This window comes from Phaseolus vulgaris, chromosome 6 (assembly GCF_000499845.2).
Source record: "Phaseolus vulgaris cultivar G19833 chromosome 6, P. vulgaris v2.0, whole genome shotgun sequence".
In the NCBI taxonomy this organism is placed as follows: Eukaryota; Viridiplantae; Streptophyta; class Magnoliopsida; order Fabales; family Fabaceae; genus Phaseolus; species Phaseolus vulgaris.
The window spans coordinates 1,303,666-1,321,461 of NC_023754.2; the positions used below are offsets into that span (position 1 = coordinate 1,303,666).

Here is a 17,796-nt window from a genome sequence, read left to right on the forward strand (position 1 = left end):
GCAACCACCTGGGTTTGTTACTCAGGGAGAGTTTGGTTTGTAAGTTGTGTCACTCTTCTTATGGTCTCAAGCAATCTCCCCATGCTTGGTTTGGAAAATTCAGCCACATTGTTCTATCCTTTGGGCTGAAATGTAGTGAAGCAGACCACTCTGTAATCTATTGTCACACCTCACCTAGAAAATATGTGTACTTAATAAAGTATGTTGATGATGTAGTATTTACCATGATTATCTAACTCACGAGTTGACTCCTTAACTCGTCTAAGTTTATGTTCCTACTCACCCCATGCAGATAACTTGGAAGCAAACTCGTTTTTTAAACAAACTCTGTGGACTCAATGCAAAGTAGCTGAACTCGGTTGAACTCGCGAGTGTGTACTCTTTTGTTTTACTATATATATTAAATACATCAGCAGAGCACAATAACTCTAATTTTTATCACCTCTAAATACAACTATGGCAATCATAATCCTAACTTAATAAGAAATAAATAATAGGAAAAGGAAATAAATAACCAATCCTAAGAGTTAATGCGAAAATAGGGAAAACAATCGTAATGGATAATACAAAATATAAGATAAGACAATATTGGATACATCCAAACATTCAACCAAACATTTTAAAAAATGCTAAGTTGATCAGCTCTTCAAGTGGTAAGAGAATTTGAAGCCAAAAAAGGTTGTCAGTTAAATTATAACCAAAAATAACAGATAATAGAGATACAGAAGTTTCTAAACGAAGTCACATACAATGTTGTAAAATCGCGAGTATACTCATATACTCGCACGATTCAACGATTTTAGAGAAGAAATCGTGTTGACTCGCATGGAGGGTCACTGCCTGAGCGGATCAAAACGAGTTTGGGAGTAGGTAGCTGAATCAAAGGGATGATTGTCTTTGATCCGCAACTCGAGCCAGAATTTATTAAAAAAAAAACAAAAAAAGCATGTCGTTCTCCTTGCCATTAGTGGCGCCGCTTCTGTTCAAGATCGTCATTGTTGAACATTGCACACACTGCATACCATAGCAGACGTCGTCACGCTCGCCATCGTTGTTGAGCCCCCGACCATAGCGCTCGTCGTTGTCCTCTCTATTCCTCGGGTGTCATTGTTCTCCTTTCTATTCAACTATTTTCAATTTTGTTGTGTTGCAGGAGGGAGAGAGCTCATGCTCCTTTTATATTTTGGATTTCAATTGAGCCCCATAACCATTACAATATTTTGTTTTAATTTTTTATTGCGCTGGCTAAAAACTAATTTGAAGCAATGCAATGGGTAAGAAAATCACAACCTACATCTACTCAAAGAATTTTTCTGATTTAAATATAACTTTTTATTATACTAGTAACTCTTACGAGTCGAGTTGCAGTCCTCAAGTTACGAGTTTTAAATCCCTTTCTGATCCTCTTCCAATCTACAAGTTTCACAACATTGTTCACTTTTGCAAAATACAGGCTATTATAACATCGGAATATTTTATAAGGAGACCAAGTACTTGCATTTTGAAGATGCTTCTTTGTTTTTTGCAAAGCATAACATGTCATTTTGATAAGGAAAATATGTAAATTTTGACTCTCAATCCAAACATGTTGTCATATTGCTTATATTTTATTTTAGTTTGACTTGCATTCATACAAAAACACAATCCACTATTCAATAGTTCAAGTATCATCTGCCGATGGGTGCATGTATCCATGTCTTTCTTTGTTGCTACAATCTCCATTGCCACTACTTCTTGCTTAGTTCTACATGCAACTTCATCTAGTAGTAGACATAGCCTGTATTAGATAGTAGCATTTGTATCTCAAGCTCCAACCTTATTTTAAGAAGCTCAAATTCATGTTTCACAGTTATACATTGCTACATGCTTTATTTCGTAGAGTTATTCAACATGCTTCATGTTCAGTTACCCCAGTCTCTAGTGCAAATTATGGTTGTACCACAATTTGCAAGTAAACCAGCGAATAGAAGACATGTTCAAGAATATATCACAAATAGCTTGATCTATTGAATAGCACAATTCCCTCAGTCAAGCAAATATCATAAATAACTTGGACAAGATGCCTAGAAATCAGGAGTTCATTGAATCAAATCCTAGAAACAACCTCTCCACTAACAGGGTTAGGATTACATAGGGAGTAGGCATGGCAAACAACCACGAACCCCTAACCCAAACCTAGCCAACTTTGACTAGGAATACCTGCTTTGCCTACCCACCTTGTTACCTTTTCTATATATAATTTTTACATCACGATATACAATATTATAAATATATGATATATATATGACCTTATTGTTATAACTCTTAAACTTCTATATTTCAATAGTTAAATCATGTTTAAAGTATAAAATAAATAAATAACAAACGTAAAATTATACATTTAACTAAAAATATAATATAATTATTAACTTATTTTAAATTGTTTTTAAATTGTTCTTTTTTGTATTGTTTGAATTAAAATATTAGTATTTAATATATAATTTATCTCAAATGTATGTATAATTAAAATTGTAAAAAATTGTGACCATTTACCAATTGATTTACCCTGTCTTGAGAAAACCCAACGGATATGGAGATGATTACTAAAACTTTAGACCTATATCCTCTGAGCGTGAACACCTACCCTACCCCACCTTGCCTTTTGTGCGGACAGGTGAGTTAAACCCATCCTAGACCCACGCTTTTGTGAGGACAGGGTCTAGTAGTGCGTACATCTACCCTACTCAAATCCCACTAGGTGAGAGTCTCATGCCCAAGCACACCCTTCATAGAATATCACATTCACTTGCTAATTTAGATGGTTGTAAAACATCAAAGTACAGAATGCACTGAAGCAAATGAGGGATAACACATGCAACAACAAGATGAATGGTAGAAGGTTTTTTGCCTAAGTGTTCTTCAAATACAACCTCTTACAAGTGAAGTTGTCACTGGCTTATTTCCCCCAATAAGCAAATAAATTGCTATGAACTTTTGGCTTTTGATAGAAAGGCAAGGCGGAAGAGAGAGATTGCACAAGATCATGGATAACATCCACCAAACATAAAAGCTAAAATATAACCAAGTAGTGTGAAAAGAACATTGAAGCAAGGGTTCCCTACATTAGAGTATTGTTGTGTGTGATATACTTGTCAGCTAAGGCAGAAAACGTTCCGTTAGTTTAGCTATCTATATCTATATTATATAAAAGAAATAGATTTATATAATATAAGTTGGTTATTGCTGTAAGCTTGCTTTGCACTACTAGAGCTGGTATATAAACTGACTGCACTATCATATGATGTAGGATCATCCTTAAATAATAGAAAGAGTTTATCTTTCTACTACATCTTATCTAGAATTCTACTACCTTGACACTCGGCATGAAAACTGTAATCAGTAACTTAGCTTTCAACTTTTCTAAGAACAGTTATGGATTTTTCAAAATTTAACACGAACACCATGAAAATCTATATAACTATCAATTTACAGCTTCTTGCACTCTCCCAGATAATATTCAGGATGATGCATCACAGTTTCAAAAATGCACCCAACATCTGACCCAGCCATTATTGATGCAGAAGACTAAAGTAATTCATAAAAACCTTAATTCTTCTATTTTAGAATGGAAACAGTTCGTAGAAGACATTAGAATAATAATATCAAAAACAGAATTAAACAAAAATACAAAAGTCCTTTGAAAGACAAGGTTAACTTCTCCAAATGACTCTAATAGTTTATTATATGCTGATGCAGCATTTATGAATAGCAACTAACCTGCAAACCATACTGTTCAGCATGATATTTGTTATCCCCCTCAAGTCTTTCAACTTCAACATACTTATCAAAGGAAGCATAAACATCACGACAACCTTTGACATCAAGCTGAAGGTCTAACATGGATATGTAAAACTAAATTAGAATTATACAAGAACTAAACACATAATTGAATTCAAAATGCCTAAGGAATTACCATAAAATGACTCTTTTCTAGTTGATTTGTAGTCTACATTGATGCATTCTATGTAATTCATATGGTGCCCTTCAAATAATTTTTGTATGGTTCCCTCAACAACAGTTCCCTGGAGACAAATAAAACCATTAGATATGGTCACTCATCAAGAAGAAAATTAACCAAAGTTATTTTCATACCTTCATTTTGTCTTCAAGCTTTTCACAGAGAACCCGATTTAGTTCTTGAACATCATGCTGCATGAAAGAATCATATGTATCCCATCCAAAAGACTTTGTCAGCTCCTTCGTCGCAACACTGGTGTCACTGTATTGAAGCTTGTAGAATAAACTTTGTAAAGCCAAAGGGATGCTACCAGAGGGCATATCATTTTCAGTTGTTGGCATATGGTACACAGCCTGAAATATTATATCCACAAACCAACTTCTCATTGCTTTCCAACAGATAACTTCAGGCGAAACAAAATGTGATAAACTGTTTTAACCTTTCTAAAATAAGGAATATGGTACAAGGTTTGGAGTAGAGAATTCATATAACAGGTAGCTCCTTGGTTCTTAAGCCCGACATAGCCAGTCTCCTTCTTTGAATCATAAGTCCAGTAATCAACAATCCTACGAACAAGAACCTCAGCTTCAACTATAAGAGTATCATTCACAAGATACCCTCTACTAGGATCATACAATTCACCAAGAGGCATGAAGGACGTGAAACCCCAATCACTTTCACGTGCATTAAATTGATGCTGTGTGTCTGCATAGTGTAGAAGAATTGAGTTACAACAAGCCTATAATAAATCCAAAAAACTGTGCCTTTTTACTTTTACTTCCTCTTTTAATAAAAAAAAATAATTGAGACAAGTAACAACATAAACTTTAGAAGTCAATCTCATTCTCCACCAAATTTTTAAACAAGGTGCAAGAGGGAGGAACGAAAGGTTGACCGCGATATGAACCATGTCATATGTATATGAATGAATTTAAACATCTACTACCAATAACCCCACCCCATTCCAAAGTTCCACTATCCAAATGGTAAGAAACAGAAAATTAGCTATGAAACAAAAAATAAACTATGGAATGAGTAAAGGTGTCACATGATTTATCAGAAAATGATGTATAGCTAATTGACTAATTATAATAGAATATTTACCATGCAAGGAGGTCTCAAATGCTCTTCCATCCACTACATGCACTAAAAACCTATCAAAATTCTTTACCTTTAATTTCAGCAATGCTCTTTTCTATTCTACACCTATGGCTAATCTATGTCATCTTGTAAAAGTGTAAAGATCAAACTGCAGGACTACCTTTTCTCACAGAATACTTATTATGGATTTGATTAACAACTGCCAAGCTAAACTGTGCATATCTACTCCAACCATAGGGCAAACTAGCTGAATCTGCAACATCCAAATACATGGACAAATAGTCCACATTGTTTCCTTTTGGGAAAATAAGCACCCGCCTGTGAAGAACAAAACCAAGTTTGAAGGAGATAATCACTGGAAACAAGTATACATACATGAGCATATTCAAGGAAATTGACAATGTATAACCAGTTTACTACATCTCAGAAAAATACCATTTATAGCCACCAACAACAAATTGTTCTGAATAGAGCTTCTTTGTATTCAGCCTCGAAAAGTTTTCAATTCTCCATGTGAATCTAGACGATGGAGGATCCTCAACAGGCTGACTCTCCACAGCATTGGCAGTTTCAGGTTGAGCTACAACTAACGACCATCAAAGAAACAAGAAAAGTGAACAATCACCTATCATGTCTGGAATTAGCTGAAATCATAAATTACCCCCCCAAAGTAATAAAAAGGTGAACCTAACCGAACTAGACCCTCCAATAGCTAACCAGGAACACAGGTAAAATGAAGTTACCTAATTAATTACACAATAAACAATTGCATCAAAACCCCACAACTTTCAAATACAAATCAACCAATGATTGGACGCAAATCATTTTCCGTTCTGAAACTTTAGCTGAAAAACGTTTCTTATTAAAAAAAATAATCAAAATCCCAACGCATAGACTCACTAACGAATTTCCTACACTTAAACACGAAAAACTGGCCCAACCAAAAACTTAAACCAATTTTTCACTCATCTCTCCCACTCTCTCTCTCCCAGCAACAATGCTTAAACCATTTTGCCGAACCTCCAAAACAATTCAATTAAATCACACAGAAGCTAAGGACGCTGAAAAAACCCCAGCTCCTTGACCCAAAATTAAAAACGAAAAAAACTAAAAGCCCAGATCAAAGGAATCGCAAGAATAGGAAACGAGAACTACCTTCCATAGGTTGATGATTGTTCTCAGGCAAATCCGTGTGCGGCACGAGCACCTCCTCGTCCTCTTGCTGCTGCACAAAACAAAAACCAAAATCAACTACGCCACCCAAGTTCGGATCCACCGCAACGCCCACCGCAACCCCAATCGTAAACACAAAGCCCTAAAATCGAAACCCCGAACTGCACTACAAATCGCGAAATTGCGCAAAACGCTCCCTCGCTCAGATCAAAACAACGGCAAAACAGAAAAAGAAAAAACGAAAACCGAAACCCCCGTCAGTTCCCTCACTCGGAAGTGGAGAACACCTAATTGAATAACACGACTCGCGGTTGGGCGCAGAATCGCCCGAAGTAAGCACAACGCGACTTAATATTGTGAATAAATAGGAGCGAAACGATGCGCGCAGTGTGTATGTGTGTGCGTTTAAGGTTAGGGAACGAACGCGTACATCAATGGGTGCTGGCATCATCACCGTCATGGTGAATTGGAACCTGCGAGGGTTATCGTTAGAGAGAGAGAGAGAGAGAGAGTGGAGAAGGAGAAAGTGTAGTGTGTTTGAGAAAACGAGATCAACACCAGAAGAGCTTGTTACAGAGAAAAGAGAACGAAAGAGGTCTTTGGTCTTTATTTGGGGTTTGGACAAAACGGGGATTTCATCTTTGCGACTGTGGACCTAGTTCTTAGAAACTCATGAATTCTTAGGGTATTACTGAAATTTACCTTTCATATAAAATAATCATTCATTTTTTTATTAGAGTAAAATATATTTTAAGTTACGTAAAATTTTAAATATAAAATATATACTCTAAAGAATTTTCGTAATATTTTAGAATAATGTCTATGGTTAATATATATAAAATTTATAAAGACGGAAAACATATTTTAGTTTTTCATTTCATTATATACATAATCATTAATCATTAATTAAAAATACTTGCGTCAGTTATTTTGTAAACTTGTTGAGTGATTTGAAGATACATGCAACTAACTACTTTTTATAATAATTGTTCTACACTTTTAAGCAAAATTGTAGATTTCATTTCTATGTTGTTTGTTTAAACACAAATGTCAAGGAATGAAACGTAAATATAAAGGGAAAAAATTGAGATAGATAGAAAATATTGTATTATTTTTTTTGTTTTGGAAGAAAATACGTAAAGAGGAATTTTTTTTTTTTTTGCATAGAAAAATAGGAAATATTAAATTTTCAAATATAAAAAATCACTTTGTTATGTTTTACGTTTTTTAATTAAATAAATATTTATAATAAGAATAATGAAAAAAAATTGTTAAATACATAATGTTGTACTGGTCGGACGTGCTCGGATCCTCAGCACTTAACTGTAGTAAACTCGGTTAGACAATTCATGTGAGAAATACCCAGCTCATCCTAGGGTAAGTATGGGCCCAATAACACGTTATGAAGTCGACTCAGACGTTTGGAAGTCTATATGGAAAAGATAATTAAAGTAAAAATGGTAGAAGGAATAACTGAAGGAATATCTATAAAGGGGTTTAATGCCCCGAGTAAATGTATGTTTTTTCTGAACCTTACACTAATACAAATTGATAGTTTGAATGCTCTCACTAACTTGATTGTCAGAATGTGATCAATAGGTAGAGCCCCCTTTATCTCAAAGAATAAGCATCCACGTGGAGACAAGTCAAACCTGATCCCACCGTGAGGCCCGATAAAACCTGATCCCACCCACATTTGTGATGGCATTCCTATGAGCTCTTCTTGGATTTTTGTTGATGATGGTGCAGAAGCTTAATGGATGAGAGTGGACAAGGTCCTCCTAAGAGGTGTGGTGACCTTGAAGGTGCATGAGAGGTAATGAAGATTGGAGTGGTTCGGCCATCTCCATTTGGGGGTGTAGTTTGAAGACTAAAAAAACCTAATTCTAGAGAGAATTGGCTAGGGAGTAATTTGAATGGCACTTGGGCAGCATTTCATTACTCAAAATAGTCTTGAAAATACAAGGTGTTGGCTCCTCCTTTTATAGGCTAAGGAGGACCATAATGCAACCCTAATGCTAAACAAAATGAAATGCAAATTACATCACATGGCACATGGCCGGCCTAGTGGAGAATCCTTCTAGAATGTGACCAAATCTTTAGCAAATCTATGTCAAGTCTCATGGAATCAAGTTTATGCTATTTACACCACAACTAATACCAAGCTACCCTTAATGGGCCTTCATGTAGCATATACAAATCTTCATGGATTCGCTTGGCCTAAACGCTCCTCCCTTTGGCCTAAATGCTCTTGGTTTGGCTTTGAATGCTCATGTCTTGGCTCTTGTCTTTTTATGTGAGGTTGTGCTTGGCCCTCTTCCATCAATTTGTGTCTGAGCATTCCACGCGATGAGAAACACGAGGCAAGGACCGTTGGGATCTGAAGGAAGCGAGGCCCCCACTTTGCAACAAATTATGGAGACCATGAGGGCTCTCGAGGAGGCAAACGAAGAATATCAACGTGAACAAGAGCGAATTCGAGAAGAAGTCAGGGTCGAGCAAGAACGGCTACGAGCAGAAGCCCGAGCCGACCAAGAGCACCTTCGAGAGGAAACGCGGTTGATCCAGGCCCGCCTTATGGCAGAGATTGAGGCCTCTCGAATAACTATGGAGGAGCACGCACAAGCTAATGAAGAATTCTGTAAGACCAACGATGAGTTGTAGAATAGCTTGCACTGACAAGGCCGACGTCCCACTCAGGAACGTTCCCCAAACTTGTCATTAAGAGATGACTCCAAGTAGTTCTCTCAGCAAATCATGGAAGAGCTTGTGCCGCCCCATCACATCACACCCAAGATCGCTTTTTTCTCTGGGGTAGGGGACCCCAAGAATCATCTAGTGTAATCCCGGATGGTCACATCACCTCTTTCCCTCAGTTCTCTCGAATGTTTAAGGAGCAGTTCATGGCTAATAAGGTCAACTCTCCACGATTGTATGATCTTTTCAATGTCAAATAGAGGGAAGGGGAGTTGCTTAAAGAATACTTGAATAGATTCTACACAGTCTCAGTAAGACTTCAAACTTAGGATGAAGAGATGGTGGTTGCCACTTTTGTACTAGGGATGACAACAAGCCCGTTCAACGATTCATTAATCAGGAATGCAACAAAGACGTTATCCAAGGTGCCTGGACGAGCTACCGTCCATATCGAGGCCATAGAGGTCGTGCTCAGGAAAAATGGTAGCTCACGTTTTAAACAACCCAAGTACAAGGAGAATAACCAAGATCGTTCTATCAGGAGCGAACCAGAGGTAAGTCCCGTATGTCACCAAGAAGGATGAACCTAAGGCAAAGGCTGGGGAAGAGACATCAATCAAGCCTAAATTTAGAGTATCCTGCATAGAACTCATAGGCATGTCCGGAGGGGCAGACAAATTGAAGTTCCCCAAAAGACAAACCGGTTTTTAGGGTCACGAAGGGATATTTGATGTGATTTTCACCGAGCTTATGGAAATGGAACCGAGTGATGCATCTTCCTAAGTTACCACCTGGAAAACTTAGTCAAAGAGAGTTTATTGACAGAATATCTCGAGGTCGAACAAGAAGGGTCGAAGGCGAAAACCACATCCTATGAGCAAAAGCACGATGCTCTAGTCCTTGGAGAGTTAAGCACAATCGTAGGAGGATTCTCCGGAGGGGGAAGTTCAGCCTCTAAGCGCAAACGTTATGCCCGAGTGGTGATGTCTCTAAATGCAAGGGAGCTCGGTCGATCTACCAAGCTTTCCCTTTGTTTCACAAGGGCCGACTTGGAGGATGTGTTTCCCCATGAAGACTATCCAGTGGTGATATCTGTTATCACTGTAGGACGTAAGGTGCACAGAGTCCTAATTGATCAAGGGAGCTCAGCATAATGTTCTAGGGAAATTTTACCAATTTGCAGATTCCCCCTTACCAATTAAGGCCATATGATGGCTGTCTAGTTGGTTTCGCAGGCGACCAGGTAGAGGTGCGAGGATACATTGAATCGAGGACAAACTATTACCATCAACTACATCGTCGTCAACGCGTCTTCTGCATAAAACCCGCTCCTGGGCCGACCTTCCTTGAATAGGTTAGGGGCAGTGGCCTCAACCACCCACATGAAGATGAAGTTGCCTTCGGCTGAAGGGAAGGTGATCACAATAAAAGTTGACCAAAAGATGGCCCAAAATGTTACGAAAGTAGCTTAAAAAACCGCAGGGGAACTGTACTATCCAACCCGGAGAGCTGGGATGGGTAGCAGAGGGTGACATTAGCTGTACCGTCCCGTCCCCGGGCGTTGACCAAAGTCAAAGTCAAAGCCAAAGTCAAACATATGGTGGGACCCATCCAGGGAGCCCAGGGAGGAAAGTCAACAGGTTGACCGCTTAAGGCGTCGCCAGGTTAAGGCGTCACCAGGATAAGGCGTCGCCAGGTTAAGGCGTCGCCAGGCTAAGGCGTCACCAAGTTGAGGCGTCGCCAAGTTGAGACATCGACGATGTCACCCCCCAATACCCACGAGTAGGAAAGACCGTGGAGGGGGCGACACCACGAGAGGCCTCGGGCCCCGGTATCTCAAAACAGTAATAAAGAGAAGAGAAAGGTGGCTTCAAGGCCATATTCCCAGTACCAGTGAGGAGTAACCTGACTTGTGAAGTACCCACGCCACCTCTGGGAGACCCCTGGGATAGATACGACCCATGAGAGGGCCACGCCCAGGGGCGAACCATGTGCGTAGTACGAGAGGAAGGTAGATACACTCCCAGGGCGAGTGACTAGAGGCTGGGCGCATAAGTTAGCACCCAGAAAGTCACCCATTGCGCCAGATGCACTTCGAGGAAGGAGGACTTACACGATGGAATATCCCTAAGTTGGGTTACGGCGCTGTAAGGCCCTCCACATAGAACATCGATCAAGTCAGAAGAACACATGGCAGTTACTTGCTCAGTTTTTACACACACACACTCTAGTTGCTTGCTCGCGAACCCACTGTACGCACATGCAATTAGAGAGAAATCAGTTACTCAGTTATTTTACCACCTTCAGAGCATCCATTCACGGTGCTCCGATACGGAGGTGTGTCTTTTGGTGTTTCTCGCTTGCTGACTTGATCGTCGGAGTGCAAACGGCCGTGAGGGCGCCCCATTGTTCACTTCTTTTCAGGTACTCACTTCGGCTAAGGGTGGGAATTTGGAACAAAGACGAAGGAGTCCTTGATACGCGAGTCTTAGCTACGCACGAAGCACAATCTGGTCAACCGGCGAGAACATTTGGCGCCCACCGTGGGGCCCGATCTAAAACATCAGTCCCACCGCAAGTGTCTAGTTTTCCAATTGCAGTTTCCGATTCAGTTCCTTCGAGATTGTACCAAAAGCCACTGTTCGTTGTGAAAGTGGTGCATTTTCACCGATAGCCTTCGGTTCAATTCACTGTTTGATCGTGTTCGTTTGAGTTTGAGTTCCCAACGTTTTCTTCGTCCCTTGGAGTTACACGACAGCTAGAAGAAGTTCCTGAAACCGCAGAAGATGAGGTCCACGAGGCAAGGTTCGACGCGTGCTGAGAGCGAAGAGATGACCATGTAGTAAGTCATGGGTATGATGCAGGCATTGCAGGAGGCAATGACAGCGTCGAAGGCTGAGCAAGAACGCATGCAGGAGGATCTCGCGGCGTCTCAGGCGAGAAATGAGGAGCTCTGTCGCATGAATGAGGAGTTGCGTCGTGGGTGGCGCAACAACTCAGGGCTACGCGACGGGGATGAGCCCGAGGGTTCCACTCCCCCAAGGGAGTTCTCTACACCGTTCTCGCAGTCGATACTGGAGACGGTGATCCCCAACACATTTGTGGGGCCCAAGGTAACCTTCACAGGGATGGAGGACCCCGAAGCACATCTCACTGTGTTCCACACGCAAATGATGCTGGTAGGCGGTTCCGACGCTGTAAAGTGCAAGCTCTTCATGAGCACTTTGACTGGGATGGGCATGGACTGGTTCATTAGTCTTCCGAATGGCCATATCACCTCCTTCGCACAGCTTTCGCAGTTGTTCAGGGAGCAGTATCTAGCAAACAGGGCTCCACCGCCGGTCTCGTACGACTTGTTTGATGTGAAGCAGTATTAAGGCGAGACCTTGAAGGAGTATATTAATCGCTTTGGGGCCCAGGTGGTGAAGGTTGGCACCACGGAGAAGCCCATGATTGTCTACGCGTTCAGGAAGGGGGTCTGCCCTGGGCCTTTTTGCGAGTCAATCATCCGCAACTGTCCCCGAACCTTTGCTGAGATAAGGCGTTGCGCTGTGGAACACATCGCCACTGAGGGCGAGGTATGTGAGAAGCGCACAAGTGTAGCACCCGCACGCCCGAGAGCGTCGTCGCGTGCACAACCCGCCAGGGTCAACGAGGCCACGACGGGAAGGAAGAACCAAGATAGGAAGCGCCCATACGAGGCGAGGAGGCCTCAAGCAAGGGGGGCAGTAGAGGGGGACAAGCAGGTGAGGAAAGGAAATAGGCCGTTAAGGCACAATTTCGTGATGGAGCTGAAGGATCTTATTGCTGTGCCCAACATAGCTGACAGGTTGAGGCCACCAGTGAAGTCTGACAAGGTGCTAGGACCTCGTAAAGACTCATGGTGCGAGTTCCACGAGGCGTTTGGACACCATATCAACAACTGCTTGGAGCTGGGCCATCAGTTGGATGAGTTCGTGAAGAATGGCTTTCTAAAGGATTATCTTGCTGGGCCTGCCACCACCGCAACCCTAACAGTGCCAGAGGAGGATCAAGCGCATGAAATGCCAATCCATGGAAAAGTGCACACCATCTCTGGTGGCTTTTCTGGAAGAGGACCCATTGCCTCTCAACGCAAGAGGTATGTGAGGGCAGTGAACTCAGTTGCTGAGGAGGGTTCGGGTGATCGGTGGGAGTCAGACCTTGTGTTCACAAGGGCTAACCTACGAGATGTTATCCCACATGACAATGACCTCGTGGTCATTTCGGTTGTCACAGCTGGGAGAAAGGTGCACAGGGTTCTCGTCGACCAGGGCAGTTCTGCAGATGTCATGTTTTGGTCGACGTTCAATAAGTTGTAGTTGTCCCCTAACTTGCTGAGACCCTACACTGGATGCTTGTATGGGTTCACAGGGGACCAAGTTGAGGTGCGTGGCTACCTGGAGTTGAGGACGACGTTTACTGATGGAACGACGTCGCGTATCGAGAGCATCCGGTATCTAGTCGTGAATGCTAATTCAGCCTACAACATCTTGTTGGGAAGACCAGCGCTGAATAGGCTAAGGGCAGTGGCCTCCATGCGCCACATGAAGATGAAGTTGCCAAATCTTAGTGGCAGGGTCATTGTGCTCAAATTTGATCAAGAGGAGGCCCGGAAATGCTATGAAAATAGCTTAAAGACAAAGAGAGGCGTGTTCATGGTGCTTGAACGATCGCCCGTTTCGGATACGTCAATGGAGGTAGAACCCTTGGAAGAGGCGACGCCCGCAAAGTCGACGCCTGTAGAGGCCTCACACCCGGAGGCGATGCCCAAGGAAGATGCGCCCTTAGAAAAAGCACACAGGGGGGCCTCGCCCATGAAAGTAGCGTTAGAGGAGGCGACGCCTGAAGCACCCGATAGGGCGACGCCTATAAGAGAAAGCAACAAAAGCGAGTCTCGTGCGGAGGGTACGCGAGACAGGCAACCCCAACCAGTAGACAATGTGGTGGAAAGGCAGATAGGTGGTACGGTGTTCAAGTTGGGACGTTTGTTGAGCCAGGAAGAACAAGACGAAGTAGCAGCAGTGATCTCACGCCACTTAGATGCATTCGCGTGGACCGCCGCAGACATGCCAGGCATCGACCCAGATTTTTTGTTCCACCACCTGACCATGGACGCCAAGGTTCGCCCTGTACGACAGAGGAGGAGGAAGTTCAACGAAGAGAGGCGTCTCGTCGTGAAGGAAGAAACGCAGAAATTTCTGAGTGCTGGGCACATCAGGGAGATACAATACCTTGAGTGGCTGGCCAACGTCGTCTTTGTGAAGAAGGCGAATGGAAAGTGGAGAATGTGCGTCGACTTCACGGACTTAAATAAGGCGTGCCTTAAAGATTCGTACCCCTTACCTAACATCGACGCATTGGTGCATAGCGCCTCAGGGTGCAAGATGTTGAGCTTCTTAGACGCGTTTTTGGGGTACAATCAGATAAAAATTCATCCAAGGGATGAGAGCAAAACGAAATTCATGACGGAGACGTGCAATTACTGTTACAAGGTGATGCCGTTTGGGCTGAAGAACGCAGGCGCCACCTACCAGAGACTAATGGACAAGGTCCTTGCACCCATGCTGGGAAGGAACGTGCACGCCTATGTTGATGACATGATGGTGACCTCTCAGGAAAGAGGGCGACACCCAGCTGACCTGGAGGAGCTGTTCGCCACAATAGCCAAGTACCGCCTCAAGTTAAACCCGGAGAAATGCGTTTTTGGCGTTGAGGCGGGAAAGTTCTTGGGATTTATGCCCACTGAGAGGGGAATAGAGGTGAACCCTGATAAGTGCGCAACCATCATTGCGATGAGGAGCCCGACCTCAGTGAAAGAAGTTTATCAGCTTACTGGGCGGATGGTAGCTTTGTCAAGGTTCGTGTCTGCTGGAGGTGAGAAGGGCCACCCCTACTTTCAGTGCCTCAAGAGAAATAGCCATTTTGCGTGGACAGATGAGTGCGAAGCAGCATTCCTCAAGCTAAAGGAGTACTTGGCAACACCACCAGTGCTTTGCAAGCCACGGGCAGGCGTCCCCCTTCGATTGTACTTTGCAGTAACAGAGTGGGCCATCAGCTCTGTGATGGTCCAAGAGCAAGACCAAGTACAGAGGCCCATCTACTTCGTAAGCAAGGCCTTGCAAGGCCCCGAGACAAGATACCAGTCGTTGGAAAAGGCGGCGTTGGCGGTATTATTCTCAGCTAGGAGGCTTCGTCACTACTTTCATAGCTTTACAGTAATGGTGATGACGGACCTCCCCATCCAGAAGGTACTACAGAAGCCAGACGTCGCTGGAAGGATGGTTCGCTGGGCAGTGGAGCTGTCGGAGTTTGACATCTAGTACAAACCCAGGGGATCCATCAAAGGGCAAGTCTACGCAGATTTTGTCATAGAGCTCTCACCAGGAAGTGCCCCCAGGAGGTGGAGTTAGGATCACAATGGATGCTCTCAGTGAATGGATCCTCCAACCAACAGGGAAGTGGTGCGGGAATAGTCTTGGAGGGGCCTAATAGGGTGTTGATCGAGCAAGCCTTACGTTTCGCCTTCAAGGTAAACAATAACCAAGCTGAGTACAAGACGCTGATTGCTGGAATGCTTTTGGGCAAGGAAATGGGCGCTCAAAGTCTCTTGGCGAAGAGTGATTCCCAGTTGGTCACAGGGCAAGTAACAGGGGAGTACCAAGCAAAGGATCCACAGATGGCTACGTACTTAAGGTACGTCGAAGTGTTGAAGGGAGCCTTCGCCGCTTTTGAGCTGGTGCATGTCCCTCGAGAGCAAAATGCCAGAGCTGACCTGCTCGCCAAGCTGGCCAGCTCAGGCAAGGGGGGAAGGCAGAGGACAGTCATCCAAGAGACGCTCAAAATGCCGTGAAAGTTTGTGGCAGACAACAGGGTGGACGTTCTTCACATTAGCGCAGCAAGAGGAAAGCCAAGGAGCCATCGCTCTTTGATTCAAGATACAACGAGGACACCCCGCATCAACATCTACGCGGCCTTGCGCCGAAGGAGAGAAGTGTGTGCAAGTATGTGCCTTGGAGGAAGGCGACACGTGGATGACGCCTTATAGGCGATACATTGCAGATGGAATTCTCCCAACAGAGCTTGGATAAGGAAAAAGGATAAAGAAGAACTCTGCAAGCTACACTCTCGTTGATGGAGTGCTATTTAGGCATGGGTTCAGGCATCCAATTCTGACATGTGTGAGTGGCAACGAGTGTACAAGGATCATGTCAGAGCTTCACGAGGGGATTTGCGGAAGCCACGTGGGGGAAAGATCATTAACTTCCAAGGTGATTCGCGCAGGGTTTTATTGGCCTTCGGTGAGGGAGGATTGTGTAAGATACGCCCAACGATGGAAGCAGTGCCAGATGCATGCAAACTGGCATAAGACACCTCTAGAGGAACTGAGATCGATTTACAGCCCATGGCCCTTCCACACATGGGGAATCAATATTCTGGGGCCTTTCCCTCTGGCGATAAGGCAAATGAAGAATTTGATAGTCACCATCGAGTACTTCACGAAGTGGATAGAGGCAGAACCAGTGGCACAGATCACTGCGCACAAGGTACAACACTTTGTTTGGAAGAACGTTGTGTGTCGTTTCGGGGTGCCAAGGCGTCTCATCTAAGATAATGGCACTCAGTTTGCGAGCCAACAGTTGTGGAAGCTGTGTGTAGAAGTAGGAATCAAGCAGGTGTTTGCATCAGTCGAACACCCCAAGACGAATGGGCAGGTAGAGTCAGCAAATAGAGTTTTGCTGAGGGGATTGAAGCGAAGGCTTGAGAAAGCTAAAGGGGCGTGGGCAGAAGAAGTACCAAGGATCGTGTGGGCTTACCACACCATGCCTCAATCTTCCACCATGGAGACGCCTTTCAGCCTAGTATACGAGTCATATGCCATGATCCCAGTAGAGATCCACGAGAGTTCTCCGCGTTTCCTAAGCTTTGTGGCAGAAGAATCCAACAAAGAAAGAAAGGTGAATCTAGACCTGTTAGACGAGGCCAGAGAAGAGGCGAGGATAGAGGCTGAAGTTGTGAAGAGGAGAGTGGAGCATCAGTATAGCTCTAAGGTGAAACCGCGACAGTTCCAAGTAGCTGACTTGGTCATGCGGAAGGCTCATCCTTATGAGTTGAAGAACAAGTTGTCTCCCAAATGGACCGGACCCTTCAGAGTAATCGAAGCCAAGGGAAATGTTTCGTATAAGTTAGAAACTCTAGAAGGGGGCCCCATCCCACGCAGCTGGAATGCGGCCAATTTAAAATTTTATTTCAGTTGAAGAATTATGAAGTACACAGTTGTAAAGGGGATGCTCTTTTTCCCTCGCGGGGGTTTTTTTAATGAGGTCACCCAAGTAAAAAAGAAGTTCAAGAAAACTTTGTCCCAACCTTTCCTTTTCTCACAACGTAAAGCAAAGACTAAGAAACAAAAACAAAGGCTCAAGGCGTCGCCTGACGTAGGCGTCGCCAGGCGCAGGCATCGCCAGATAAGAGAGCGTGCATCGAAACCGAAGCAAGCAATAGGAGCACACGCTCATGCGCAGGCGTCAAGTCAAAGGGTACGCTCTGTATAAGTTAAAATCCGGGTGCCTAGTCCCTGAGTAGAGGTTAAGGGATTCCTTCGGGACGCCCCCTCCTCAGGTAGGAATAGCTAGCCCCGGTGTCTGATGTTTAGAGACCTCGCAAGGAAGTGGCGGCGGGCGTTTCCTTCAAGTGTGGGCATCAGACAGTAAGAAGTTTCGGAGCAGTGGAGAACCAAGTCACTTGGTGCAGATACACGCAATTGAGGAGAAGCGACATCCTTTGGGAAACCTTCTCCTTAGGCGTAATCA

At 43.5% G+C, this 17,796-nt stretch overlaps 4 protein-coding genes across 5 annotated transcripts in view; 3 read left to right on the plus strand and 1 right to left on the minus strand.

The window, feature by feature from the left end:
* The window catches only part of LOC137830920 (ubiquitin C-terminal hydrolase 13-like), a 32,347-nt gene extending 25,414 nt beyond the window's left edge, over window positions 1–6,933 (minus strand). The window contains exons 1-8 of one of the 2 annotated variants that reach the window (XM_068638329.1): window positions 6,702–6,933; window positions 6,254–6,323; window positions 5,534–5,684; window positions 5,259–5,416; window positions 4,437–4,702; window positions 4,132–4,350; window positions 3,953–4,061; window positions 3,757–3,872 (exon numbers count right to left, since the gene is read on the minus strand). In XM_068638329.1, the coding sequence (XP_068494430.1) occupies window positions 3,757–3,872; window positions 3,953–4,061; window positions 4,132–4,350; window positions 4,437–4,702; window positions 5,259–5,416; window positions 5,534–5,684; window positions 6,254–6,323; window positions 6,702–6,731 (1,119 nt within the window). In that variant the 5' untranslated portion in view covers window positions 6,732–6,933. The remainder of the gene's footprint in view (window positions 1–3,756; window positions 3,873–3,952; window positions 4,062–4,131; window positions 4,351–4,436; window positions 4,703–5,258; window positions 5,417–5,533; window positions 5,685–6,253; window positions 6,324–6,701) is intronic. The other variant, XM_068638332.1, reaches the window with a different exon arrangement.
* A 1,687-nt stretch (window positions 6,934–8,620) lies between these two features.
* Window positions 8,621–8,935, plus strand: LOC137832976 (uncharacterized). The gene has a single exon (XM_068641379.1). The coding sequence runs from the start codon at window positions 8,621–8,623 to the stop codon at window positions 8,933–8,935; it is 315 nt and encodes a 104-aa protein (XP_068497480.1).
* Window positions 8,936–15,410: 6,475 nt separating this feature from the next.
* Window positions 15,411–15,839, plus strand: LOC137832977 (uncharacterized). Its single transcript, XM_068641380.1, has one exon. The coding sequence runs from the start codon at window positions 15,411–15,413 to the stop codon at window positions 15,837–15,839; it is 429 nt and encodes a 142-aa protein (XP_068497481.1).
* A 970-nt stretch (window positions 15,840–16,809) lies between these two features.
* Window positions 16,810–17,244, plus strand: LOC137832978 (uncharacterized). Its single transcript, XM_068641382.1, has one exon. It carries the CDS (start codon window positions 16,810–16,812, stop codon window positions 17,242–17,244), a length of 435 nt encoding a protein of 144 aa, XP_068497483.1.
* The last annotated feature ends 552 nt before the right edge of the window (window positions 17,245–17,796 follow it).

Bases quoted from the DNA above. Each gene is read 5' to 3' on its own strand.
- LOC137832976 (XM_068641379.1), top strand. From the start codon at position 8,621: ATGAGAAACACGAGGCAAGGACCGTTGGGATCTGAAGGAAGCGAGGCC.
- LOC137832977 (XM_068641380.1), top strand. From the start codon at position 15,411: ATGCTCTCAGTGAATGGATCCTCCAACCAACAGGGAAGTGGTGCGGGA.
- LOC137832978 (XM_068641382.1), top strand. From the start codon at position 16,810: ATGCCTCAATCTTCCACCATGGAGACGCCTTTCAGCCTAGTATACGAG.